The 27,450-nt window shown below is 43.2% G+C and overlaps 1 protein-coding gene across 3 annotated transcripts in view; it reads left to right on the top strand.

The window, feature by feature from the left end:
- The window catches only part of JADE2 (jade family PHD finger 2), a 385,012-nt gene that overhangs the window by 47,720 nt on the left and 309,842 nt on the right, over positions 1-27,450 (top strand). For all 3 annotated transcript variants that reach the window (XM_073573758.1, XM_073573756.1, XM_073573757.1), the window contains exons 2-3: positions 10,542-10,599; positions 10,689-10,774. In XM_073573758.1, the coding sequence (XP_073429859.1) occupies positions 10,542-10,599; positions 10,689-10,774 (144 nt within the window). The remainder of the gene's footprint in view (positions 1-10,541; positions 10,600-10,688; positions 10,775-27,450) is intronic.

Raw genomic sequence — 27,450 nt, 5'->3', positions numbered from 1 at the left:
ACATCCCCTTTTTCTCCAATGGGTTAGGTAGAAAACTCTGATGACCCCTTCCACTAGAATTGTTACCTTTTTCACAAAAATGTCATCAAATGTTAAAAGAAAAGTGGTGTACTTTAGGGATGTGACTTAACAGGGCCTGCAATTTCAAAGATAGATACAGAATCAATCATTTGTTGCTGACCATTTACTCAATACAGAGGAAAAAAGTGATATTCATCCCTGACATTCTATATTTTAAATGTAGAACCCAAGGATAGTTATGGAAACTAAATCATAACTATAAACGGGGCCGTTTTGTTTTAGTTAAGGTTTCCAGCATTTGGCAGATACCCTAATGGAAAATAAACTGTCCCCCCCCCCCCCCCCCTCCCATTTTAGATAGAGGGATACGTCTGATGGTTTTTGCATTCGTCATGTGACAAATACAGCTTGCACAAAACTGATGGTTGTTCTGGTCCTGTATTTGTTATATTCATCACCAGAACCATCATCAGTACATGAATACGAAGCCAAAATCATTATCGGTATGTAATTAGAGCACCAGAGCTATCAATAGTACATGAATTGGCACCAGAAACATCAATAATTAAATACATCACCAAATCCACCATCAGTATATGAGTGTCACCAGAATCACCATCAGTACATGAATATATCGCTAGAAACACTGTTAGTACATTAATGCATTACTAGATCAGTACATGAATACATAACCAGAACTAAGAGTACTTGAATACAAGCTCCAAGCTTAGTACAACGATCAGTTGTAATATCAAGTCAGCCTCCTGAACAATTGTATCACATGAGCCTACAAGTCCCACTATGTCCTTAACAATGTTGTTATTAAATGCCATCGTTAGACTGCAAACCATGCAGGAACCACAGTACTAATGAGACTTTATCAGTATCCGAAATAAACATTTACATCCATGAATCTTATAGATTACATCTTCTCTGGAGTTGTCTTTCTTTTTATCTCCATTTTATCTAGATGCCATGATGACTTTTCACATCCACCGCTGTTCTCTGCAGACCTCCCTCTTCTCCAGTCTTTGACAGCACATCCTGACACAATGCCCTTAAAAATAACAGTGCCATTAAAATGCTCTCTGCATAACAATATACGTCCATATTATATCCTAAATAAGCCTACTATGGTATATGGCCTCTACCATTGCCAGCTATAACTGCCAACCATCCACCCTTACGAATCACGGCCTATAACTTTCTATATCCCCACACTATCCCCCCATCATGCTTACCCCTCTCCATATTTTGCCTCCATTTCACCCTGTCCTCTCTTCATAACTTTTCTGTTCCACTTTTCACACTTTGCCCCTCATACGGCCAACCACGCTGCCCTCTTCAAACTGTAACCACTACTCACACTATCCTCCTTCGCAGTTTGATGGTAACCACACCCGCCCATATGGTATGATTTCCACAACAACCCCCTCAATATATAGTATGGTCACCACTACAGCCCCCCATATATACTATCACCACAGGCCCCTATAAATAGTATGATGTCCAAAACAGCCACCATGTATACTATGATGGCCCCCACAGCACTCCATACAGTATTATGGCCCACAAACACCCCAAATGGCAAAACAGTATGATATTCAGCACAGCCCCTTATCCAGTATGGGCACCACGGCCCCATGTACAGTATGATCACCACACTTCCTCATATACTTTGTGTGACGAGCGTCAGCTTACGCTGAGTCGTTTTTCTTTGAATGAGTGGACCCTCTGTGCCGTGGCACCCACCCACCTAGGGCGAGCTGATCTAGTGAGGAACCACCCCCTATACAGGGAGTGTCAGGGGCAAGACCAAGGGGGTGAGCCACCACGGCTGCTGGACCAGACGGCCGGCTCAGGAAGCAAGACAAGACAAGGCATTAGTTCAAGTAAACTTCATTCAGGAACACTTCAGGGTGCAAAGGTGAACACACAAAGCAAGATGCGTGCAAGGGCACGCCGAGGTCCAAGGCATGAGGATCTCTTCAAGGTAAAACAGGTGCAAAACGTGAACATACAGAATCCATATAAGAAGGTGCGTGCCAGGGCACGCCAAAGTCCAAGGCAGGGTGCGAGGAATCGGACTCCGGAAGGCTGGCAAGGGCTGACAGGGTCCAGGCATCAGAGTGTAAACATCTGGCTCCAGACCTCCGGCAGTAGTCAGCTGGCTTCAGGAATCCGGCAGACAAACTAGCAGACACGCCAGGATCAGATTCACAGAACGGAGACCTGCGCATGCCGAGGGGCATGCCAGGGACGGGTACAAGGACTGAGGCGTGTGAGGGCACAGGGAGGAGCACAAGGACGGTGGCCTGCGCGTGCGAGGGCACGCCAGGGACGGGTTCAATGGCATCAGAATCCGGGGTGCTGGCATCGACCGACAGGGTCCAGGAATTAGGCTACGGACATCAGCTCTGACATCAGGCCGCAATCATCTAGGTCCGGACCTCTGGCAGCGGTCGGCAGCTTACGGAATCCGGCAGGCAAACTAGGGTTCAGAGCAGAGCAAAAGAGGCAAAAGGCTTTGTGCAAGAGTCGCACGAAAAGGCACAGTGCGAGAACCAGCGTGCGTACAAGGGAGCACGGAAACCACGGCTGGGGCACCGGCAGGTGGTACCGACTGTGGCATAAGCAGGCGGGCACGACTAGAGGCGGCACCGCCGCGGCTCACGCAGCCGGTAACCACTATAACACTGGACGGGGGCACAGCTGAGGCACACAGGCGAGCACGGCTAGAGGCGGCACGGCTAAGGCACACCAGGCAGGCACAGGCGACCAGGCACGTGCACGGAGCCACAAGGCAGGGCTAGGCAAAGATACAGGACAGAGACGTGTGCAGACAGCACGGCAAAGCCTAGTACGAAAAGTGCAAGAGTGCATGAAGTAACAGAGACAACGCATAGAGTAGTAAACAGGACCCTGCACATGCAAAGGACATGCCAGGGGCAAAGTACAAGGCAAGGCCGGCGCGTACCGAGGGGCACGCCAGGGACAGAGCACAGAACGGAGGCCTGCATGTGTAGACGGACACGTCAGGGACAGAGTCTAGCAGCGGAGCGTAGGCCGAAGCCCAGAGCGGGGCCAAGGGAGAACCTTGGGACTAGACAGGGTACAGAGCGGAGGCCTGCACTTGTAGGGAGACACGCCAGGGACAGGGTACAGAACGGAGGCCTGCATGTGTAGGGAGACACGCCAGGGACAGGGTACAGAACGAACATAACAAGAAGACATAGCGAGGACAAACAGAGCACGGAAGACAACACGAGACAAAGCACAAGACAAGAAAGGGCACAGAATAGAGGGAGCAAGCCCACAGACCAAGCAGCCATGCAGACAAGCAACACAATACTCAGCCCTGAGCATAGGAAGGGGCGGTCTGATATAGGGCATAGCACCACCACTTCCAGGTCAGAACCAGGGAAGAGCTTCCAGTTCAGATCCTCTAGGCTCACAGAGCGCAGTCACATGATCAGGATTCCAGACATGCAGGGATGATTGCAGAACCGGACAGTGCAGGTTCCTAGGAAAGGTCACATGATCAGGGTTTCAGACATGCAGAAACGATTGCAGAACCAGCCTATGCTGGAACATAGGAAGGACACATGATCAGGGATTCTAGACATGACGAGATGATCACAGAAGGCAGAGCAGAAACGCAGGCATCCTGCAGCTCAACAGACATGAGGTGAGTGTGCACACAGCTCTAGGGAACATGCAGGATAGCAGACACGAGATGTGCGTGCACACCGCTCCAGGGGTTCTTGAGGCAAAACAGACAAGGCGGACATGACACTTTGCTGTCCACCCCTTCACATTCCCTTATTTCATGGCTCCTCGCACTGCCTCTTTTATTCCCCTTCTCTGCACAGCCCCTCAGTTTATTCCCCCTATCAGCACAGTCTTTGTTTATGCCCCCCATCAGAACAGCCTCTCAGTTTATTCCCTTCCTATCTGCACAGCCCCTCATTGTATTATCCCCATCAGCACATCCCTTCCTTTCATTTTATTCTCCCTCATCTGCAAAGTCCATCCTCTCATTTTGTACCCCCCTGCACGGTAATATAAGAATTAAAAAAATTAAAAAAAAAAAACTCCCATCCACCATCTCCTCTTCTGTGAAGTGCAGCAGTGGACACTGAACAGCGCGATTACATCATTACATCGTGCCAGCCAACGTCCCTTGCATGCGTGTTCCATCTCCAACAAGGCTCAGGCTGGAAGTGGCCTGTGTTTTACTGAAGATCCAAGCGGAGCAGGAGAGATGACAGCTCCTCTGCTCCTGGCCTGGGTGGCGCACACAGCAATTGTATTTGTGTCTGACAGACGCAAATATACCATTAAATGTGGGGAGGGCGCAACGTCCTGGGTGCAGTACTAAGAGGGGTGTGAATGGTGTCAGTGACTGACACTGCTCTCCTGTGTGCCCTGAATGTTTGCGGACGCAGGAAGATGCTGGGCAATGCAGACATTCAGCAATTTTTTTTTTTTCAAAGTGCGCCCCTCTCAGGTAGGCAGAAAGTGGCGCCCTAGGCAGATGCCTACCCCTTGTCCCAGCCCTGCACAGTGGTATTGGTTATGTGGGTCCCCAATATGTGGAACAGCTGTTATGGTGGCCACATACATGATATGGCTATGAGCTGAACAGTTACCTCTAGACTCCTGCATGCACACAAATGTTATACTAGTCCAAGCATTCGTGTGTTTTTACTGGGGACAACGACACTGCCAGTGGATTTTACTTCCTTGAAAACTAATGGATCAATCTTTAGATTTCAGCTTCCTTATTTGTCTCCCCACCATCATCTGTCCAAACACATCAGATGTTTGTCTTCTTCTGCCGCCTTTACTGTGGAAGCGGACCTTTAGTTATTATTTCTATTCCTACCAAGGGGATTTTTCAGTCACAATTATGACCACATTGGCTACACAGTTGTCTTCTGGTGGGGTAGGGACATCTTTGAGTGTGGAGATCTTCTGCGTTTCCCCTCTCAGATGATGTTGGAAAAAGAGAAGGCTCAGGCAGTCTAAATTCAAAGCCTAATTGTTTTGTTTCCACAGAAGATGAGCCACCAGAGGAGTATGGCAGTGGCTTTGTCCTCTCTATCCGTTGACAACCGTTAATTGACGGAATCCGCAAACAGATCCGCCTTTTTATACTGAGCATGTCCGGAAGAATTTCCTGTCATGATTTTTAACCCCAAATTCCGTTTTGGCAGCAAAAAAAATTCTCTCTCTTGGCGCATGACGGAAACGGATCCGTTTTTTACCGCTCTGGCGGATTTTCACTGACATGAAAAGATGGAAATGTGAAACAGGCCTTACCCAGCCCCTGTGCTTAGTTTGAGCAGTCATTTTGTGCTAACAGACTCCCTGTAAGACAGTTGTTAGGTTTCATGGGTTAACTAACACTTCAGCTGTAACTAATGTATTTGACATTGCACGTAATCGCTGTATGTAATATTACTAAATACTAATTAATAAAGTGCCTCAGATAAAACAAAAAAACAAATACCCACCTCTTGGATTGGTGAGTATGGGTGGTTTTTATTTTAGCACTTAAGAAGGGGTTCTCCATTAGTAGGCCACTGCTTTAATGATTTGCCCCATAAAAAGTTGTCAAGAAGGTTCTGTTTTGGTCTCCAGCCTCTGTGCTGCTGCAGTCACCATTACTAAGAAGACAACATCAACCAGTGGAGAAAGCCAAAGACAATAAGCGCAGGCCCAGAGCCTGAGCCCGCAGCAGGACGCTCCTGTGATGGTATCTGTCATTAGTTGGCTGGCTGTTCTTTCCATTTTTTTGTAAAATTCCAAATTTTGTTTCCTCGTTTTCTAGTTGTACTTGCATGAGGGTCCGTTGCTTTTCTGATGCAATAGGCCTACCAGGGTTCATATTTCTTCCATGTTTAGCACGTTTTTTTCTCTCCATGGAAAACAACTTAATTATTTGCTACTAAGTCTCTGTAGGAATATTGGATAAATCTCCATGTTTCATTCATATTCATTTTTCCCTTCAGTCAGAGTTTAAGAGAAACATCAATACATTGTTAGCAGGTTGTCATTTATGTTCCAGTATTGCATCGCTGACAGCCAAGATGTGTTATTATCATCTTCTGGCACGCGGTATTCTTGTTTCCTTGCCTGTATGATTGGGAGATGATGTCACTGAGCGCAGATAAAAGGGTTGTCCCACCCACCATGAAATGTTATATTCATTATACCTGAAGAAAAACAGGGAAAAATTGTATTTACTGTGTGCTAGACTACTTTACGCAGCTACTAACAGCTTCTCTCTGACTGTATGTATGATGAGCTGTTCAAAGGAGAACTCGTTTAAAGGGATATTCTTAATATTAAAAGTTATCCCTTATCCAGGGGAAAGTGGATTACTTTGATCGCTGGGAGATCAACCAGAGGGTTGTTCGATCATGTGCACTACCACCCCATTCATGCTGTATGGCAATGCCGGAGATTGGTGAGCACAGCACTCAGCTGATCTCTGGCAGTGCACATGATCAGCCTCTGCCCTGTTTAGCCATGGAGCTTCAAAGCCCTGGTTCTTGTGATTGGCTGGGACCATTGTGGTTGGACCCCCAGAGATCTGTAAGTTATCTCCTATCCATTGATTAGAACATACACACGTGGCCAAAATTGTTGGTACCCCTCATTTAATGACAGAAAAACCCACAATGATTACAGAAATAACTTGAATCTGACAATAATAAATCAAAAACATGAAAATGAACAAATGAAAGTCAGACATTGCTTTTCAACCATGCTTCCACAGAATTTAAAGAAAGATGAAACTCATGAAATAGGCTTGGACAGAAATGATGGTACCCTTAACTTAATGTTTTGTTGCACAACCTTTTGAGGCAATCGCTGCAATCAAACTATTCCTGCATCTGTCAGTGAGACTTCTGCACCTCTCGAAATTACCGGGAGAGTTCCGGAATTCCATTCCGCGGGAAAATCGCATTTTAAATTCCCGCCATTTTCCCGCGGAAAAACTAGCATTTTGCAAGCGTAATTAGATTGCAGAATTGCTAGCGTTTTCCAAGCGATCTGTAGCATCGCTTGGAGAACTGATTGACAGGTTGGTCACACTCGTCAAACAGTGTTTGAGAGGGACAGTGTTCGTTTTTTGATATGCTTCACTTTTCTGTCTGTGAACATTGAGCTGATGTGCCTTGCCAAAATGTTCCATTTTTGTCTCATCTATCCATAGGACATTCTCCCAGAAGCTGTGAGACTTGTCAACATGTAGTTTTGGCAAATTCCAGTCTGGCTTTTTTATGACTTTTTTTCAACAATGGTGTCCTCCTTGATTGTCTCCTATGAAGTCCACTTTGGCTCATACAACGATGGAGGGTGCGATATGACACTGATGTTCCTTGAGCTTGAAGTTCACCTTTAATCTGTTTAGAAGTTTTTCTGGGTCATTTGTTACCATTCGTATTATCCATCTCTTTGATTTGTCATCAATTTTCCTCCTGCGGCCATGTCCAGGGAGGTTGGCTACAGTCTCACGGATCTTAAATTTCTGAATAATATGTGCAACTGTAGTCACAAGAGCATCAAGCTGCTTGGAGATGGTCTTATAACTTTTACCTTTAATATGTTTGTCTATAATATTCTTTCTAATCTCCTGAGACAACGCTTTCCTTCGCTTCCTCTGGTCCATGCTGAGTGTGATACACACCATGTCACCAAACAGCACAGCCAGTATCTGTAGCCCTATATACAGGGCCACTCACTGATTCCAAGATTGTAGACACCTGTGTTGCTAATTAGTGGACACGCCTTGATTTAGCATGTCACTTTTGTCACATTATTTTCAGGGGTGCCATCATTTCTGTCCAGGTCTTCTTCATGAGTTGTGTGTTTTTGTTTTTTTTTTTAAATTCTGTGGAAGCATGGTTGAAAAGCGATGTCTGACTTTCATTTGTTCATTTTCATAGATTTTTGATTTATTATTACTTTTGTCAGATTCAAGTTATTTCTGTCACCATTGTGGGTTTTTCTGTTATTAAATGAGGGGTACCAACAATTTTGACCACGTGTGTAACTTTAAAGCTTGAACATCCCTTTAGCATCTATTAAGCCTCTTTCCAACATCCATGTTTTGTGCCCATTTTCTATCACTGTACAGGTAGCCATTATGGTCTGTGGGCATGTTCACAGAGAAAAATAATATCCAATCTCTCCAATGCAAGTCAGGGAGTCCATGAAAATCGGCTCTGGATTCCATCTGTTTGCCACCCAAGTGCTGTCCATTTCTTACTGTTTATGGGCTTGAGAAACCTTTTTTTTTTTTTTTTTTTTCTTTTTTTGCATATGAGAAAAACGAACGCCTTACTGATGGTAAAAACAGACAAACAAAAAATGGATGAAAATTGGATCCATTGCACTAATGAAAATTGGCCAGTTTGTTCTTTTATGCAAGATAAAAAACACATTCTAGCAGGAGCAGGTCGGGAAACAGAAGTAACTTGGCTGCGACAGCTTTTAATTTTGCACTTCTGTTTTTTCCTCCCTCTCTTCCAAGAACAATCACTTTTGTGTTAGTTGACAACCCCATACTTATCTTTTACAGGACACGTTTAGGGGAAAAAAAGAAGAAGTTTCACCATGTTTTTTTTCTATTTTCTACTATTACGATACCAAATTTATTTATACCATTTTTTGTATTTTACTTTTTTTCTTTTGTAAAATTTGAACTTAGAAAATGTGACACAAAGCAAATTTTTCTTTCAAAGACAGCTTTTTTTTATTTCTCTTGTCAATAGAGCTGTACGAGAGCTTGCGTTCTGCTAGTTATTTTGGGCTTTTTTATTAGTGCCAGTGCACATATGACTTTTTGATCGCTTTTTATTCTATTTTTCAGCGGCCATGAGATGAACTAAAAAAATCACAATTTTACTGTATCCGTTAGATAATGAAGTAGTTAGAAAAATCTGACTTTTCCAGACGCCATATGCACATGCAACTGTTGCAGCCAATTTGTGCCATACACCAATATTTGGTTGAGGCAGTCCCGTCTGTGGTCAGTATGTTATTGCTGTTCCAGATTTAGAAAAATATTAAAGGCATGCAGTTTTCTCTGGGTCTGTGCTGTCTAGCCTTAAAGACATTGTCCACTACTTTTTCATTGATGGCCTATCATTAGGATACAACATGAATGTCTGATCGGCCGGGGTCCGACACCCGGCACCCCTGCCGATAATAATAATAATAGTTTTTATTTATATAGCGCCAACATATTCCGCAGCACTTTACACTTAAGCGGGGACATGTACAGACAATAAATTCAATACAAGTTAAGACAATTCAAACAGTGACATTAGGAGTGAGGTCCCTGCTCGCGAGCTTACAATCTACAAGGAAATGGGGGGACACAGTAGGTGCCGATCAGCAGATACCGGTGTTAGCGGCGGGAGCCACCAGCTGGGAAGTACTCACTGTGGAGCTGGCCATCTTCTGGTGGTGGCCAAGGCTTGGTATTACATATCAGCCTCCTATTCATATCAATAGAAGGCGGATGTGCAGTATCCTGCTGCAGCCATTATCAGAAGGGGTTAGTAATGGAGAGGCGACTATAAGACGCCCCATCAGTAACTCCATAGTCATATTGTAAATAAAAAACACCCAGAATAAAGTCCTGAAATTGAAATAAAGACAAATGCCGCAATTGTTTTCATAGTTCGATATGAGCTGGAAAAAAAAATTGCAGATGCTGAGGAACCTAGAATAACATTAGTCGTAGATTTGTCCATTTTTCTCGCAAATGAGTATGAGCTCTTAAAGTGTTGATTACTTACAGAGGTTTCTCATGAAGGTTTTCTATTAAAGCAGACGGGCATCAGAGGTCCCCATCCATTGTAAGAACAGAACGGTCACTGTGTGATCCTCCGTACCTCCTGCAGCAGCCTATGCAGTAGAAATACATGGCCGGCCAAGGGTTCCCCAGGAAAGTCTGCTCGTTGCTCCCACGGCACTGAGCGCATTTTCCCAGGGGCGACTTTCTGACGGCGGTTTTCTTTTATTAGACAACTTCTTTCAGTTTTGATCTCCAAGTGAGATATCATGATGACTATTGGTCATTATAAACAAAATATGTGAATTAAATAATTAAAATGTGGATCACATGAGACTGGAGAAAAAATGTTTGTCTTAGATGGTCTTGATCATTTAAGGTTTCTCTTAGAATTTCTACCCAGTAAATCTGTATCCTAAGGTTCCTAGTAAGAGACTGCAGCATTCTGATGCACCGATGTACACACTCAGCATACAAAGTCGTTCCATAGATGAGTAAGGTTTACAGCATTTTTTGGGTTTAACTTTTAAGCTTGTGCTCCAAAACTCCGTCAGCCCGACCCCTAAACCACCTGTTCCATCAAAGCCATTTGTTTGTGCCTAATGGCAAATCCACCTCTGATCAGTTACATAATGGTATTTTGCACACTTGTTGAGTATTACATTATATTCCAACTAAGGAAATATTTTCTCTTGTTTTGTAGATGGAAGAGAAGAAGAGGAATTTCTCGTTAAGCAGCGATGACTCTGACACCACCGATAGTAAGACATAAATGTGATGGCCAGCGTAAAAAGAAAGGCTACACCCCTGGGCGTTCCTTCCGTGTAATTACTGCTTGTTTTATCTGTAGGTCACACAACATCCTGGTCAAGATGTTCCAAAACGCCAACCACAAAAAACACCTGGACCAGGCAGAAGGAGAAGAAACCATCAGAGGTAATAACTATTTCTAAGGATCAAGTCTTCTGCTGTGTATAGCTAGGCCAAAAGGATGTTTTGGCATATACTTGCCAGGTTTACATCTGGGTCCTTTTTTCTTTCATTAAGAAGAATACAGGTTTTATATGAGCACTTATATTGGTAAAGGTAACGGGCTCTTCCCTTGATGATGTGTAAAGGTTCCCTTCATATGTTACCTCTTCAGAAGCTACCAACATTTCCATCAGGACTATCCTCGTGTGGTGTCTCTTGCTTATGCAAATATCTTTTAGCCTTGCTTACATTTAAGCCCCCTTCCTCCCATAATCATGAAAGGTAAACCTGCCAATTTTGGGGAATCAGCCGACCCTCTAATAGGTATGGGGACCTCCCAACTCTGCAGAAGGTGGGGCAGATTGGTGCAGGCTGTTGGAATTTTAAGGCTTTGACCGTTTTGATCTCTGGGAGAGTAGCCGCCACCATAGTATTCTGACATTAGGGTTCTTTGCTCTCCCCATTGAAAACACATTAACGCTACGCCAAGCCGAGCAGTCAGTGTATGAGTTTAGAGCGATAACCGTAGGATGAAAGAACAAGCTTTACAGGTAAAAAAAAAAAATCCCAATAAGAAAGATGTGCAGGAAAAAATGGTAAGCTTCCCCAAAAATATACATTTATTCATGAATATAATGGAAAAAAATGCAAATTCATAATAGTACAGGCACAAAAAATGGAGTGGGGGTTGAGCCCAATAGTAATGTACAACAAAATACTAGTAAGGTGGAGTGATGTATTCATTATTAATCCAAAGTAAATGAGACGCAACCAAGTGCACCTAGAAGTAGTGCACTGAAAAAAGTGAGCACGAAAGAATATTCAAAAAGTAATATCTAAAATAGTACCCGTCATTTTAATTCTTAGATCATAAATCAATAGTACACGTGAAAATCAGAAACTTTGGGTACTTATAATGTTCTATGGAGAGGCGAATGGGAGGAGGAGCTAAGGTCAGACACAGATCACCTGCTTCACGTTCTGAAATGACAGTTCCACTTCTCCATAGAACTTTATAAGCACCAACTGTCCTCTCCAATCTTGGTGACAGGAAAGTCTGTATTCCCAGAAGACACATAGTACTTGTGAAGTGAGAATGGAAGATTAGTCCAGGCATATTTCTCTATTTTCAAGTATATTATTGATTCATGAAGCAAAAACTGACTCCAGCAGATACTGTTTATGTAGCAGCCCCCCTCCCAGAACACCACTGCTTTGTGAGTTGCATTGTGTAACGTGTCCACATTAATACTGGCTAATTTGTTCCAAGTGATCGGTAACGAGGGATCATTACTGTCATTAGCCCAGTGTGCACAGGCTTCAGTCTGGATCATGTCGGAAGCTCCCATCCCTGCTTAGTATTTGTAGCAAACCGTAATCGCGGAGTGTTATTTCTCCCCACCGGCAATCATGTGTGTACTTGTTAGTCTCCAGTGTAGTGTCACTATTCCGCCGTCCCCGTGCTGGGCCCGGAGGCATGATTCTCTTCCTCTCCTAACAGTAAATGAAGTCTGTAGGAGGAGTACAGTCAGGTTATGTAGGCAGCTTGGAGTGATGTTTTCTAAGGTAAATGTCGGGTTTTGCACTGTCATTTCACATTTAATGTGATATATATGAGCATGCTGGGCTTTGTAGGTTTCCTCTTGAATACCTCAAGTACGTTACCGCCAGTAAATATACTTAAGATTGGTAATTGCAGGCTCCACTTTTCATGCTGCTTTAATAGTTAAGAAGATAAAAGTACATTTTGTAAAGACCAAACACTCTGAGGGCTTTTATGGGAAACCAGCATTGCCATTTTGATTTTAAGGGTTCGCTCACGCTTGCATACAAATCGGATGAGAGCAATGCGAGAAAACAAGGTTTTACATTATTTACAGGCTATTTATATACTATAGATCTAGAAGGAGATTTCTGAAAAGTTCTGATTGGATCATTAATGGCTTAAGCCCACCATACACGATGCTTCAACTATTCATCCGGCACCAACTTGGTTGGCTCTCTTGCACACAGGAGCGCTCCTGTGTTCTGTATGACAGAGCTGCCCCCGGACATGGCTTATTTCAGAGATAACAAAAGGATCGGCAAACGAACATGCTGCATTATTAAAAGGAATCTGTCCGTAGGGTCAACCCTCCTATATGGGCATGTAGGTCATAGAAAGCTGAATAAAATGATACCTCGATATCTGATGTCTTATTTCAGAGAAATTCACATTTTTCTAATATGTAAATGAGCTCTTCCAGGCTTTGGGGCGATGATGCCTGGAAGATAACTCTGCCTCCAGAGCTTATTTTACATAGAAGGGGGAGTCACCAGTGTGAGACACAGAACTATCACAGAACAGGCGACATTAAACTTGTCATCTTACAAACACATTTTTACAGCTCTTTGAGCTCTGCCGTATTGCAGCAGTATTACAACCCTGTCTGCTTGTGAGGTGGAAGCTGAGAGCAAACTGAAGATGTGTCAGTTAGGGGGCAGGAGAAGACTTCGCATACAGTCCGGCCCCTCTGCACCGAAATCTAATTGGCAGAAAGCTTCGAATGGTGATTAAAGCAGAGCCACAAAGCGGATTTATTCACCAAACGTACCAATGTAATCCGTATTACAGCGCCATTACAGCCAGGGCTTTACTTTACATTACCCAATCGTGCCGACAGGTTCTCTTTAACGATTGAGTAAAACGGACTGCTGCAACGTCCTTGGTATAAAATTTAATGTTGAGCGATCATTTTACCTGACCAACGTCTGACTGCCGGTAGCAGAAAAGAAGTCATCCGTGTTTAACATTTTTATCTACTTATTAGTTCAGAAAATAGTTTTTCTAAACATTCCCAGATGTCTGGCTGTAGCAGTAGAAGCGTTCTTCACCGGGGGATCATTCGATCAGTGGTTGTTCAGCCATCAACTTATTGATATCTAATGTGTCAGGATTAGTGATGAGCGCGTATACTCGTTGCTCGGGTTTTCCGGAGCATGCTCGGGTGTCCTCCGAGTATTTTGGCGTGCTCGGAGATTTAGATTTCGTCGTCTTAGCGTCATGATTTGAGACTGCTAGATAGCTTGAATACATGTTAGAAATCCCTAACAGACAGTTAATCCCCACATGTATTCAGGCTGTCTAGCAGCTACAAATCATGCAGCTGAGGCGATAGAAACTAAATCTCCGAGCAAATTACTCGGAGGACACCCGAGCATGCTCAGGAAAACCCGAGCAACGAGTATACTCGCTCATCACTAGTCAGGATGTCAGTAGAGCTGGAAGACCCCTATACACATAACATATTTGGCCTCTCCCCCCTGTAGGTTTACACCCTGTAATTTTCCTGTTACTCTTGCTATTTTGGCTTTTTCATACCCTAGAATGTGTCATGACTACGTGGTAAGATGAACATTGTGCGCAGGTACATAAATCTATTTTATTTTTAGGAATTTTTTTTATTTATTTTTTTAAATCTTTGTATTGTTCCAAGGATTTCTAATGTCATTCCCACATCTGTCCATGTTCCAAATAACCGGTCCGATTTACTGGTCCAACCTCCCTACAATCCCATAGAGTTGGTGAGATGTGGGTAGGGACAGACACACACGTCGCCCCCTGACACTTCCTTAGTGCGGTAATCAGCTCATTGATCCGTCTGATAACCTCCGAGCACCAGCCATGTAATCAGGCGAATAGACTGATCTAATCACTAGACTGCTATTATTAGAGGGTACGGCAGTGGAACCGTGTGATTGATGGGCTTGTTTCACCGTCTTCGGATCTTTCTTAGACGTCTGCCAACAAAACATTGACGTTTAGCTGGGACACATTTACTGCCACTTGAATGAATAGAACGTTTTTACTTTTTTAGTGGTTGACAGAATAATTTTACGGAACAGTACAGAGACTGACATGTTGGCGGACATGGCTGTAGCCTTCATATGTGTGACAAATAGAAGGAAAGTCTCTGTGCTTGTACAGAACGCACCCGTGTTTCATGCATTGACCCATTGATCCGTCTGATGACCTCTGCAAGTTTATCATTTAATCAATATGAGGACATCATTGTAAAGAGTTTTGGCCCTTCAGGTCAGTGACCGCTGACATGTGGAGCATATATATGACAGGATGCTAGCACTCTTCCTGAAATGTTCCCTGGAGAATTGTGCAAGATACAGTCACTTACCACTAAATAGCTAATTTTATACGACACATGTTTGACAATACAACCTGCATACATTATTAAATAGATCTCTTGGACCCAATGAAGCTGGTGTTTATACTATGATAAAGCATGTCAGAATGGTTGCATAATCCTTTCATGAAAGTTTTTTTCCTGCCTGGAATTTGGTCTCTTGCAGGTGACTGTCGGTCCGAGTGCGAGCTGACAAAACATCGGATCGCAATTGGGGCAATGTTATTCCATTGGGCCTTGCACATGGTTGTTATCCTCGGACAAAGCCAATCTGGGGCAAAAATTGCAGCATACCTGAATTTGATCTGATATTCGGATCGCTGTCGACCGTGCAAGTCAGAGTTAGTGGAAACCATCAGACTGCACTTGGATGACATCTGAGTGCAGCTCGATTTCTATGGACTGACACAATGGAGAAGATGGAGACGTATTTTATTTTACTCATCTTCTTATCATCCCTATTCTCTGAAATGAGACAATATATGTTCATGTAGGCCTTAGCTTTAGGCCACGTTCACACGTTCAGTATTTGGTCAGTATTTTACCTCAGTATTTGTAAGACTCAACCAGGTGAGGAACAATCAGAGGACAAGGTATAATGGAAACGTCACCAGTTCTGAATTTTTTCACCCACTCCTGGTTTTGATTTACAAATATTAATGTAAAATACTGACCAAATACTGATAGTGTGAACGTGGCCTTAAGATGAGTATTTTATGAGCCCATAAAAAGAGAGACGCCACCGCTCTTAATTTGATGCAAAAAAAAAAAGTTATTCTCCAAGGTAAATGCAACCATTCAACCACTTTTGGTCTTCGTCAAACATTTTGCTAAAACCATGACAAAGATCAGCAATGGTTGAAACATTGCATGTAACAGAGGGAATAAATAACTTTTTTTTTTTTTTCCTTTAACATCAGACCTGGAATGCTGCAGATCATCTTCTCTTTTTATGGTTTTTGATACCCTCAGGACCTGAACATGATGGTGGTTTGCACAATCAAATTGTATTGCTAAATAAAAGTACTGCTGTCTTTTTAAAAAAAATATTGATATTAATTTTTGAAGTAAGTACATCAGGCTCATTAGGTTTGTGAACTCTCTTAGAAAATGTATGTAGTTTGTATTATGAATCTGGTGAAAGATCCTCTCTACAAGTGTGCTTTAGTCATAGGAGACTACGCTTGAAGCTCAGATTAAGTCACATTCTAATATAAAGCTCATTTGTATTTTGCATAATTTTTCATGTAGCCAGCAATTGGAGAAATGCATACATGGTCAAAATTGTTCATACCCCTCGTTTAATGACAGAAGAACCCACAATGGTGACAGAAATAACTTGAATCTAACAAAAGTAATAATAAATAAAAAATCTATGAAAATGAACAAATGAAAGTCAGACATTGCTTTTCAGCCATTCTTCCACAGAATTTAAAAAAAGATATTTTGTTGCACAACCTTTTGAGGCAATCACTGAAATCAAACGATTCCTGTAACTCTCAATGAGACTTCATGCACCTCTCAACTGGTATTGTGGCCCACTCTACAAGAGCAAACTGCTCCAGTTGTCTCGTGTTTGAAGGTTGCCTTTTCCAGACGGCATGTTTCAGCTCTTTCCAAAGATGCTCAAGAGGATTTGGGCTCTTTTGTTACCATTCGTATTATCCGTCTCTTTGATTTGTCATCAATTTTCCTCCTGTGACCACGTCCAGGGAGGTTGGCTACAGTCCCATGGAGCTTAAATTTCTGAATAATATGTGCAACTGTAGTCACAGGAACATCAAGCTGCTCGGAGATGGTCTTATAACTTTTACCTTTAACATGTTTGTCTATAATTTTTTTCTAATCTCCTGAGACAATGCTTTCCTTCGCTTCCTCTGGTCCATGTTGCGTGTGATACACACCATGTCACCAAACAGCACAGTGAGTATCTGTAGCCCTCTATACAGGCCCACTCACTGATTCCAAGATTATAGACACCTGTGATGCTAATTAGTGGACACACTTTGATTTAACATGTCCCTTTTGTCACATTATTTTCAGGGGTGCCATCATTTCTGTCCTGGCCTATTTCATGAGTTTTATTTTATTTTAATTCTGTGGAAGCATGGTTGAAAAGCAATGTCTGACTTTCGTTTGTTCATTTTCATAGATTTTTGATGTATTACTTTTGTCAGATTCAAGTTATTTCTGTCACCATTGTGGGTTTTTCTGTCATTAAACGAGGGGTGCCAACAATTTTGACTACATGTGTAAATGTTTTCATTTTGGCTCTCATACTTACTGGGAGGAGCTGGAGACATGTGCTACAGTCGTGGTGTGGATCATGAACTGTGACTATAGACTAGACTGGTGGGAGATACAAATACTGTGGACCAACCAAAAGTTGGATGGCAGTGGGTATCTCCTGGTATGGGGACAGTGGAACTATAGGCCCCAGAATGGGATCTTGTGGTCTGGGGATATTGCATTGGGACCATCTACCCAGAATTGCTGTAAAACATGAATGTAAGAAATAAAAAATAGTTGCATTGTTAACCTGCCTACATGATTATTACAACCCACAACCTCCCATCTTCACAAGTGGTGGCAGCAGTGGGATCACCTATCTCTGGACAGCATACCAGGGAAAGTTACTGTGCGGTGACTTGGCAGAAGAGATGGCAGACTCCATCTACAAAAGGCTCAAGAAGGAGGAGCTGAGAGCCCTTTGATCGGGGAGAGAGCCAGAGTGGTTACCGGTGGACAACTGGGATACCCTAATACAAGGCTTGGCCAATTGGGACTGTGAACACCAACAAGAGGAGATCAGTTGAGGCGGTGAAGAGGGCTGTTCCATGTAGAGACCACAGCCCAGAGCTGTCATTCAGAAGGCGGAGGAACAACCAACTGAGTTGAGGTGGATGCTGGCCACACTAGGAGAGCGGGCCATGGAGATTGATCGGGCTGCAGTGTTAAGCAAATATCTGGGTGTGCATTTAGCAGTACCCCCCACCTTCTCCAGCGCAGATAACAATATGAAACAGGAGAGAGGGCCCCGCATATTTAAGAAACATACTGCAATTCAGTGAAGAAACCTCGGATATTGAGGAACATCACTGGTTATTTGAGAACCTCTGCCTGCTGCATGAGGTATCAATCGGTGACTGGCCCAGATTTTTGAGCATTGGCCTGAATGGAAAAGCAAAAGAAGCTTTTAATAACTTGTCTTTTAGGGATAGTAGATATTACTATACCATTTGCAGCACATTATCAGAGGAAGTTTCCAGAGACTGACATGCACAGTGCACACATGCATCAGGAGTTTGCCAACACATGACGTATGGCTTGTGCGTGGTGGTTATAAGGACTGGGGGCTCGGGAAGCAGAACATGCCCTGGATATATTCATGCTGGAATAATTTAGGTTCAAGCTCTCGGGTGATTTAAAAGAATGGGTGGCTGATAGAAAACCACTCAGTCTGGATACATCTGGAAGATTGGCTGATGATTGGTCTGCCAATCGACCAGGACTACGTGGAAGTACAGCCCCAGTGAGTCGGGAACAGGGGCTTACAGGAGGCCAGTGAGACCCATGGACCGGCGAGAGGAGGAACTGTGGGGATTTTTAACTTCACAAAGTGGGGGAGGCTTCCCAAGTATGGTCCACATCAGGGTGAGGGGGATTAAGCTGCCATAACTGTGGACTCATGGGACACTCTGGCAGGGAATGCCGGGAACATTCTAACCCATATTATCTGCATTCCCAGCTGGTGAACACTGCTGCAATGGGTCTGGAATGCTGAGGGAGAGAGGATCCCACTACCCCGAACGGAAGGGGCATATGTGGTACAAGGACAAGTGTTTCGGACTACATGGGACACCTCAGCGACTACGAGCCAGCATCTGCATCAGGTCTGGGTAGAGGGCGTGAAGGCTGGAGAGCTCTCCGGAAACTCAGTGACATTGATCAAAGAACCGCTAGTACCGGACCAAAGTATTGCTCCCATCAGTGGTGAGTAATGCACAAAATGCAATGACTGTTACCATGAAGGAATGGGGCAAGAGGTAGGAAAATGACATCAAGGAGGAGGCCCAGAGACTTCGGGACACTGGATCTTCCTTCACCCTGGTCAGCCCAGATATTGTCCCCCTAGAACACCATTTATCAGCCTGCCAAGTGACCATCCCCCAAGCTGGGGTCAGTGCTCTAGGGATAGACACATTTGTGGGCAATTTACCAGCCGATGTGCGGAAGAAGGAGCTGGAGGAAACATCACAAGAATACAAACAAAATGGATGAGAAAACACCCGGATAAAAATATACACCTGTACTCCCTGCAATATCCATATCTACCATGAAATGACACTTAATAAAAAAAATAAATGCATGCTGTCAAGATGAAAAAATATAGCAAATACTGTAGTATAGAACATCAAAGGGATATACCGTACTTCACTGATTGACTCCACAAAGATTCATGGGTTTCCAAAATTAGCCTAAAAAAGTTGATAACGATCAAGAGATGTGGAGTCAGTTATTCACACCTCTCACTCTAGACTCCTCAATTTCCCTGACTGCTGACTCCATGACTGACTCCACAGCACTGATCACTACTGAGCATATACATAAAGTGTACAACAGACTGAGCATAACTAAAAGCTGAGATCCTTAGATCAGAAACCGAACAGACATTTATAGGATATTTCATAACTTTCCCAAATTATTAGGAAAAAATTTGCAGCACATACTATATTGAACTAATGTACCCAATTTATTATATATTTTAGGAGTCTGAGATGGTCCATTTTATACCGACTCCACAGCCCTGATAACAATAGCAAAAATGTAGTAGATCACATGAACAAGTGCTGCCATAGTAATACAGTCAAAGTGACAAAGAGCCAGGTTCCTTCCCCACCTGACCCTCTTTTCGCTTGGAAAACTTTATCTGGGGGTCATATTTAAGTACAAATTCTGTAATCCATAGTACACTTGTACATATTTTATTATATATTATTTATTATTGATAAAAAAAATAGTCTATCTTTTATCCTTAATATTATTAACACGTAGCATTTTTTGTTTTTTTGAGCAGAAAATAAAACGCAGCATTTTACAGTAACAGCAAAATGAATGAGCTTTCTAAAATCTCAATCACACCATACATTGTTTTTTCCTTGCATTTTTTGAGGCGCTTTTGTTATGTAAAAAGCCATTTTTTTAAAGCCATAACCTTAAAGTGAACCTGTCAGCAGTTTTGGCCGATAGAAGATGCAGCCGCTGCCTTTCAGGGCCTATATACAGCATTCTATAATGCTGTAGATAAGCCCCAGGTCTGACCTGAAAGAAATGAAAAATACGTTTCATTATACTCACCCGGGGGGGGGGGGGGGGCGGTCTGGTCCGATGGGTGTCGCAGGTCCAGCACCTCCCATCTTCTTGCGATGCCATCCTCCTGTTGCTTCATCGCTCCCGGCATTGCGCTCCTGCGCAGGCATACTTCTGTGACCTGCTGAGGGTAAAGTACTGCAGCGTGCAGGCGCCAGGAAAGGTTAGAGAGGCCCAGCGCCTGCGCACTGCAGTACTTTGCTCTTCCCTCAACAGGGCAGAGAAGGACGCCTGCACAGGAGTGCGATGCCGGGGAGTAATGAAATAACAGGAGGGCGGCATCGCAAGAAGATGAGAGGTGCCGGACCAAGACCTGCAACACCCATCGGACATACAGGAATATTCTGTGCATATCCATGTAAGGCCATGTGCACACGATGCAGATATCCAGCGGATCTGCAGCGGATTTTACTGCGCAGAAACGCTGCATATCTGCATTGTGATGTACAGTAGCATGTTAATCAATAGAAAAAAAAACGCTGTGCAGACGCTGCGGATTTTTCCGCGCGGTTTTCTTGTGGTTCAAAATATGCGCATGTCACTTCTTTTGTGCGGTTTTCCACCTGCTCCATTCTCCAAATCCGTAGGGGAAAACCGCACAAAAACCGCAAGAAAAAAGGAAATCTGCAGGAAAAATGCAGGTCATTTGACCTGCGGATTTCTTCAATTCTGCGCGGAAAAATCCGCAGGGCTAAAAAGTACGTGTGCACTTAGCCTTAGAGTAGGAGCTTTTTTTTTTTTTTTTTTTTTTTAATGGCTTCAGTAGTTTTACCCATAAGAGTAAGATCATTTGACTGAAACCGCACTAGTTTTATTTTAGTGGAATGCTATCTAGGACAACGACACTAATGTAATAATTATCGATCATTTTTCCCAGTCAGTAAATATACTGCTGATTTTGGTTTTCCTTGGATTCATGTACTCGCCACAATATCCTGTAGATGGTGAACTAGGCATCCACAATTATATGCCTATATTTTGCTGATGTGTTTTTATAGTAATGACTGTGTATAGGATTGTGAAGTCCCCCCTTCTAATTTATGAATTATTTCATTGTGAAGTCATATCTAGCGAGAGTCCTGTGACCACATTCTCCGCGACCCTTCCAGTCTACATGGTAATTTTGGTTTAAAGCGGAAAACTAGGATCCCATCATGACCAAAGTTTGGTCGAAAAGCTGCAGCAGGAGAAAAGTACATCACTCTCGAATACACACATTACTTTTCTGAGAAGTGGGTACTTCTGTTGGGCAATAAAGCTTGGTTTTGCAGTCTGTGTTCTGGCTGAAATTTTACCTGTTGACCTTTTGTAGGAAACACTAACTTGGACCTACAGCAGTGGAAGTTACTCCCTGAGAGCCCTGTTATTGACCGCTCAGGGTCAGATAATATAGTGATTGCAAGGTTCAAGTCAACCATAGATGCAAGATTGAGCTATGCATAGGAACTCTCTTAGTTGAAATCCATCTTTGCAAAGTTGAGTTCATACAAAAAGAGACAGAAAATAATGTTGTGGAATACTCCATTGGATACAAAAACCTACTGATCTTGTTTGCAAAAGATCCGACTGGACCTGAAGTGTTGGCGGACCCGCTGATGCCTGCTTTGTTTTCAGCTGTTTGCATGTCCTTGAACACGCATTCAGTTGAAAGCTATTGTGGAGCATGGTGCCCCTGGCTGCATGTACTGCAGTACCTACACATGCCACCAACCACAAACTGGAGGAGCTCTGCATGGGTAGACACAGCAAATGAGACAGTACACAGTAGGGGAACATTTATAAGATTTTCTTGGCCCAGTAACATTTTTTTAACGCATCCAATTATGGAACTTATTATTATTCCAAGATCTATTAATTAAAATGTACTTTGTTCTTGGGGCGACCCCTTAAAGAATGGCCAGGTTTTTTTTTTAATAAGGGACAAATTGCAAAGATGCTTGTAAGCACTTTGCAATGCTAACCGTATAAAAACTCAGGAAAAAAGCAGGAAGCATAATAATCTGACTAACCAGAAGTACTAATAACAGCGTTATATAGGAGGTCCAAGAGCGAAGCCAACCAGACAAGGAATCTTAAGGCCCCATTACACATAATGATGTCCCAACGATCTGACATGGATGGGATCACTGGGACATCGTTAGGCTGATCGCTGGTGAGCTGTCACATAGGGTATGGGTGAGCTGTCACAGGGGGTATCCAAGAGCCGCGCGGCTCTTGGATACCCCCTGTTTACACAGGAAACCAGCGTCGCTCATCGCTGGTCTCTCGCTGTCACACGCAGCGATGCGTGCTGGCCAGTGGGAGACCAACGATAAAAAAACGGCCCAGGATGATGGAGCCCGATCAGCGATACCCGGCAGGAGGGGCGGTCGCTGATCCCCGTCACACACAGCGATATCGCTGACGAGATCGCTGTGGCATCACAAAATCAGCTATCTCACTGGCGATATCGCTGTGTGTGACGGGGCCTTTAGAAGACAAGGTCCTAGTGCTAGACTGTAGATTAAGCAAGGGAGCTGTCCAGCATCACCAGGAGCTCACATACAGCTATTGCATGGGAGTATCCGGGTCTGAATCCTGAAACACAAAATATTAAAATAGTGCTGTTATCTGTTTGCAAAAAATAATTGCAAAATATTTCCCAGACTGTACTGTATTACTAATCAGTCACAATTGTCCCACTGCTACAAGTGATTGAATAAAACTTTGCTCTCTTCTCACATCACTTACCCTCTTACTTTATGTCCAGCAGCCCCCAGTCCAGGCTGCAGTCCCCAAACAGATTCCAGGTTCCTCTTTTTTGTCTAGTTCATAAATTACATTAATAACCTGTGAAATTCACAATTAATATTGGGTCGAATAATTACAAATAATTTCTGGATTGCTTGTTGAGCTTGCAGCTATTCTTCCTAGCCTCTATACACACGTGAATTACTCTCATAGATCTTTCTGTAACGGATTCACTTTTTAAATGCTAGATCCGTTACAGACTGATGACAACTTGACATGTGAACAGAGCCTTAGACGAAAAGTGCTGCCGTTGGGGAGAAACTTTCCATCATTTCCACTTCAGTGATGTAGTAGATACCCTTATAACATGGCCCTAAATATCTCTCATTTATCTCTAGCCCCTTCTTGTACGCCATGTATGCCGCTAGTAATAACATTACAGAGTGTATGGAATGGAGAGAGGTTGTTGTACTGTGAGATTGTCATAGGAGGTGGGCCGGATGGTTGTGCCAGAATATAGTGTTATTACTTAAAAAGTAATTACAAGCAAAGTGAAATACTATGAGAAGTAGTGAGAATTAGTCACACGGGATACTACAGAGGATTATGAAGCAATTAAACTAATTAATGCAATTAGTCAGCACTGTAAAAATTAATAAAAGCTGTGAAAGCAGTATCCAATGTGAGGTTTTGTATTTTTAGCTGAAATACACCTTTTTTTCATTTTGGAAAGGCTGCCAGAATATATTTTCAGACTTAGGCCAATCTGTTTCAGATTTGTATATTTGCTTCTATAGTGTGGTTTTAGTTTGGCTCATGGTCAAGTTATGTATTTTTCAGTGTGTGTTTTTTTTTTTTTTTTAGAACAAATAATGATAGAAGCACATCTTTTGGCAGGAAATCAAGTGAGAATTGGTGGCTAGCCATAGGTATCCATTGCATTAATTTTATTTATGCAGCGCCAGCATATTTTGACGCACGGTACAAAGATTTTCATCGTTCACATCAGTCCGGTCACTTAGGCTACAGTTACGCAAGATGACTACATTTGCTAATTAGCAGTCATTTAAAACCCACTTAAGGCCATCTTCATATGTTGCTTTTCCTGAGTTTTTTTTCGTGGTACATTTGACTGTTGTGCGTGCTGATAAAAATTTAGTGCATAAAAAAGATCTGTTCAACTTCATAACGTTTTGGCACCAAAAACGTAGCAAAACCTGATACTTGTGGGTTTTTTTCAGGCTTTTTTGCAGCGTTTTTTTTTTTTTTTTTTGCACTAAAAAACGCTGAAGAGAAGTGACATGCTGTATTTTGCAAAAACGCAGCGCTTTGCCAAAACTGTCCGGAAAAGAAAAAAAGCTTATATCTGATAGACTTTGCTGGGACTGTCAAACTCAGCTGAAAATTTGCATTAAAAACCGGTCCAAAAACACAACATGTGAACATAGCCTTAGATCATGCCTCAGATGCACACAAGACGATCAGTCATGGATCTGAGCACTTTGACTCTCATTGTTCTCGATAGCACATGTTCTGTTCACAAAGGATTATGTGCTGCCACGAGTAATGATGTTGAAGCAACCTTAAAATAATTTCACCCAATAGACTGTATACCATACACGAACTTTGGAAAATAAGCCTTCCACAGAACCCTCGTTGACTATAATCGATTAGTATAAATGCACTCTTAGTGGGGCTCAGAATCAAAATGACAGTACATGAAACTATCGGTATGTTTTTAAGTGTGGGAGGAAATCGCAATTCTCAAAGGAAACCCATTGAAACAGCGAGAATATACAACTTTATTTATGCTCTCAGTATTAAAAAAAATTATATATATTTTGCATAGTTTAAAGTTGGCAGCTGTGGAGACGTCTTTAAGTTACCTTCTTCCAAGCAGTTTTATTTTATTTCGCTGTACTTTATAATGCTTTTCCTAAGATATGCTGCATTCATTGCATAACCGAACTCCATTGTGCTCAGAATAGAAGGTTGCATTTGGACAAAACTTGCAGATTATTGTCTATAAAATAATTGAAACAGCCAATCTGACATGCAAATTCCTAGATATGATCTGACTTTTTCCATATTTGAGTTTTGCAGCTACTCCTTAATTATATACACTGCTCAAAAAAAATAACTGGAACACTTAAACAACAGAATATAACTCCAAGTAAATCAAACTTCTGTGAAATCAAACTGTCCACTTAGGAAGCAACACTGATTGACAATCAATTTCACATGCTGTTGTGCAAACGGAATAGACAACAGATGGAAATTATTGGCAATTATCAAGATACCCTCAATATAGGAGTGGTTCTGCAGGTGGGGACCACAGACCACATCTCAGTACCAATGCTTTCTGGCTGATGTTTTGGTCACTTTTGAATGTTGGTTGTACTTTCACACTCGTGGTAGTCTTTCACACTCGTGGTAGCATTAGACGGACTCTACAACCCACACAAGTGGCTCAGGTAGTGCAGCTCATCCAGGATTGTATATCAATGCGAGCTGTGGCAAGAAGAATAGTGTCCAGAGGCTGGAGGCGCAACCAGGAGACAGGCCAGTACACCAGGAGATGTGGAGGGGGGGCCGTAGGAGGGCAATAACCCAGGAGCAGGACCGCTACCTCAGCCTTTGTGCAAGGAGGAATAGGAAGAGCACTGCCAGAGCCCTGCTGCAAAATGACCTCCAGCAGGCCACAAATGTGCATGTGTCTGCACAAACGGTTAGAAACCAACTCCATGAGGATGGTCTGAGTGCCCGACGTCCACAGATGGGGGTTGTGTTCACAGCCCAACAACATGCAGAACGCTTGGCATTTGCCACAGAACACCAGGATTGGCAAATTCACCATTGGTGCCTTGTGCTCTTCACAGATGAAAGCAGGTTCACACTGAGCACATGTGACAGACGTGACAGAGTCTAGAGGCGCCGTGGAGAGTGATTTGCCTGCAACATCCTTCAGCATGACCAGTTTGGCAGTAGGTCAGTAATGGTGTGAGGTGGCATTTCTTTGTAGGGCCGCACTGCCCTCCATGTGCTCGCCAGAGGTAGCCTGACTGCCATTAGGTACCGAGATAAGATCCTCAGACCCCTTGTGAGACCATAAGCTGGTGCGGTTGGCCTTGGGTTCCTCCTAATGCAGGACAGTGCCAGACCTCATGTGGCTGGAGTGTGTCAGCAGTTCCTGCAAGATGAAGGCATTGAAGCTATGGACTGGCCTGCCCGTTCCCCAGACCTGAATTCGATTGGCACATCTGGGACATCATGTCATGCTCCATCCACCAACGTCACATTGCACCACAGACTATCCAGGAGTTGGCGGATGCTTTAGTCCAGGTCTGGAAGGAGATCCCTCAGGAGACCACTTGCCGCCTCATCAGGAGCATGCCAAGGCGTTGTACAGTAGGGAGGTCGTACAGGCACGTGGAGGCCACACACAATACTGAGCATGTTTTCCTTGTCATGAGGCATTTCCACTGAAGTTGGATCAGCCTGTAGTTTAATTTTCCACTTTGATTTTGAGTATCATTCCAAATCCAGACCTCCATGGGATATTCATTTTGATTTACATTGATAATTGTTATGTTTTATTGTTCTGAACACATGCCACTATGCAATGAATAAAAATTTGCAACTGGAATATTTCATTCAGAGATATGTAGGATGTGGTATTTTAGTGTTCCCTTTATTTTTTTGAGCAGTGTATATATCTTTTAATCAGAAATATTGGCTTCATTTTAGCCAATGTGTAATATCTAGTGTGTTAAGGATCACAGTATACATCTCTGCCATTAACGTACTCACATAAATTATAACTCTTATTAAATAGTTGAAAGTGTGGTTGGCGTCAGGGCGACAAGTCCAAGAAGGAGATCCCAGTTGGCTTCTCTGGATCTATTTGGTTAGAACGGCTACCTGCCCATATGTATAGGGAGAGGGCTGTCAGTCTAGCTCAGTGGGCGAGGAGGAGCTGGTGTGGCACACCTCTTGGACTGGACGCCTTTTGGAGTAGATGCCTCTTGGAGTGTCACGATCCATTTTTGGATCTGTGGCAGATCTGGCTTCTCAGATTAAAACTTTTTTCCTTTCAGGCCATCGGAGGTTAATGTCATTTTTTTCCCCCCTGCTGGTGTAATTGCATTGCTGCTGGGTCTGCTGATGTGGGTGGTGACCACTCCCACCATCCTTCAAGCGGTCACCTGATGCATCAGCTGACGGTCGGTATGAGAGGTATTCTACAGTGACCACACTGGAGGAAGGAGCAGTGGTGCTTTGCTGAGTTCGCTGATTTGGTGTCTTTATCCTGCTGTGCGGTGCTTTACAGCAGAAGGCTACAGTAAGTGTTGCATTTTT

Source organism: Dendrobates tinctorius, unplaced genomic scaffold, assembly GCF_039654945.1.
Source record: "Dendrobates tinctorius isolate UK_male_01 unplaced genomic scaffold, ASM3965494v1 ptg000036l, whole genome shotgun sequence".
In the NCBI taxonomy this organism is placed as follows: Eukaryota; Metazoa; Chordata; class Amphibia; order Anura; family Dendrobatidae; genus Dendrobates; species Dendrobates tinctorius.
This window is presented reverse-complemented; position numbering and strand designations above follow the sequence as displayed.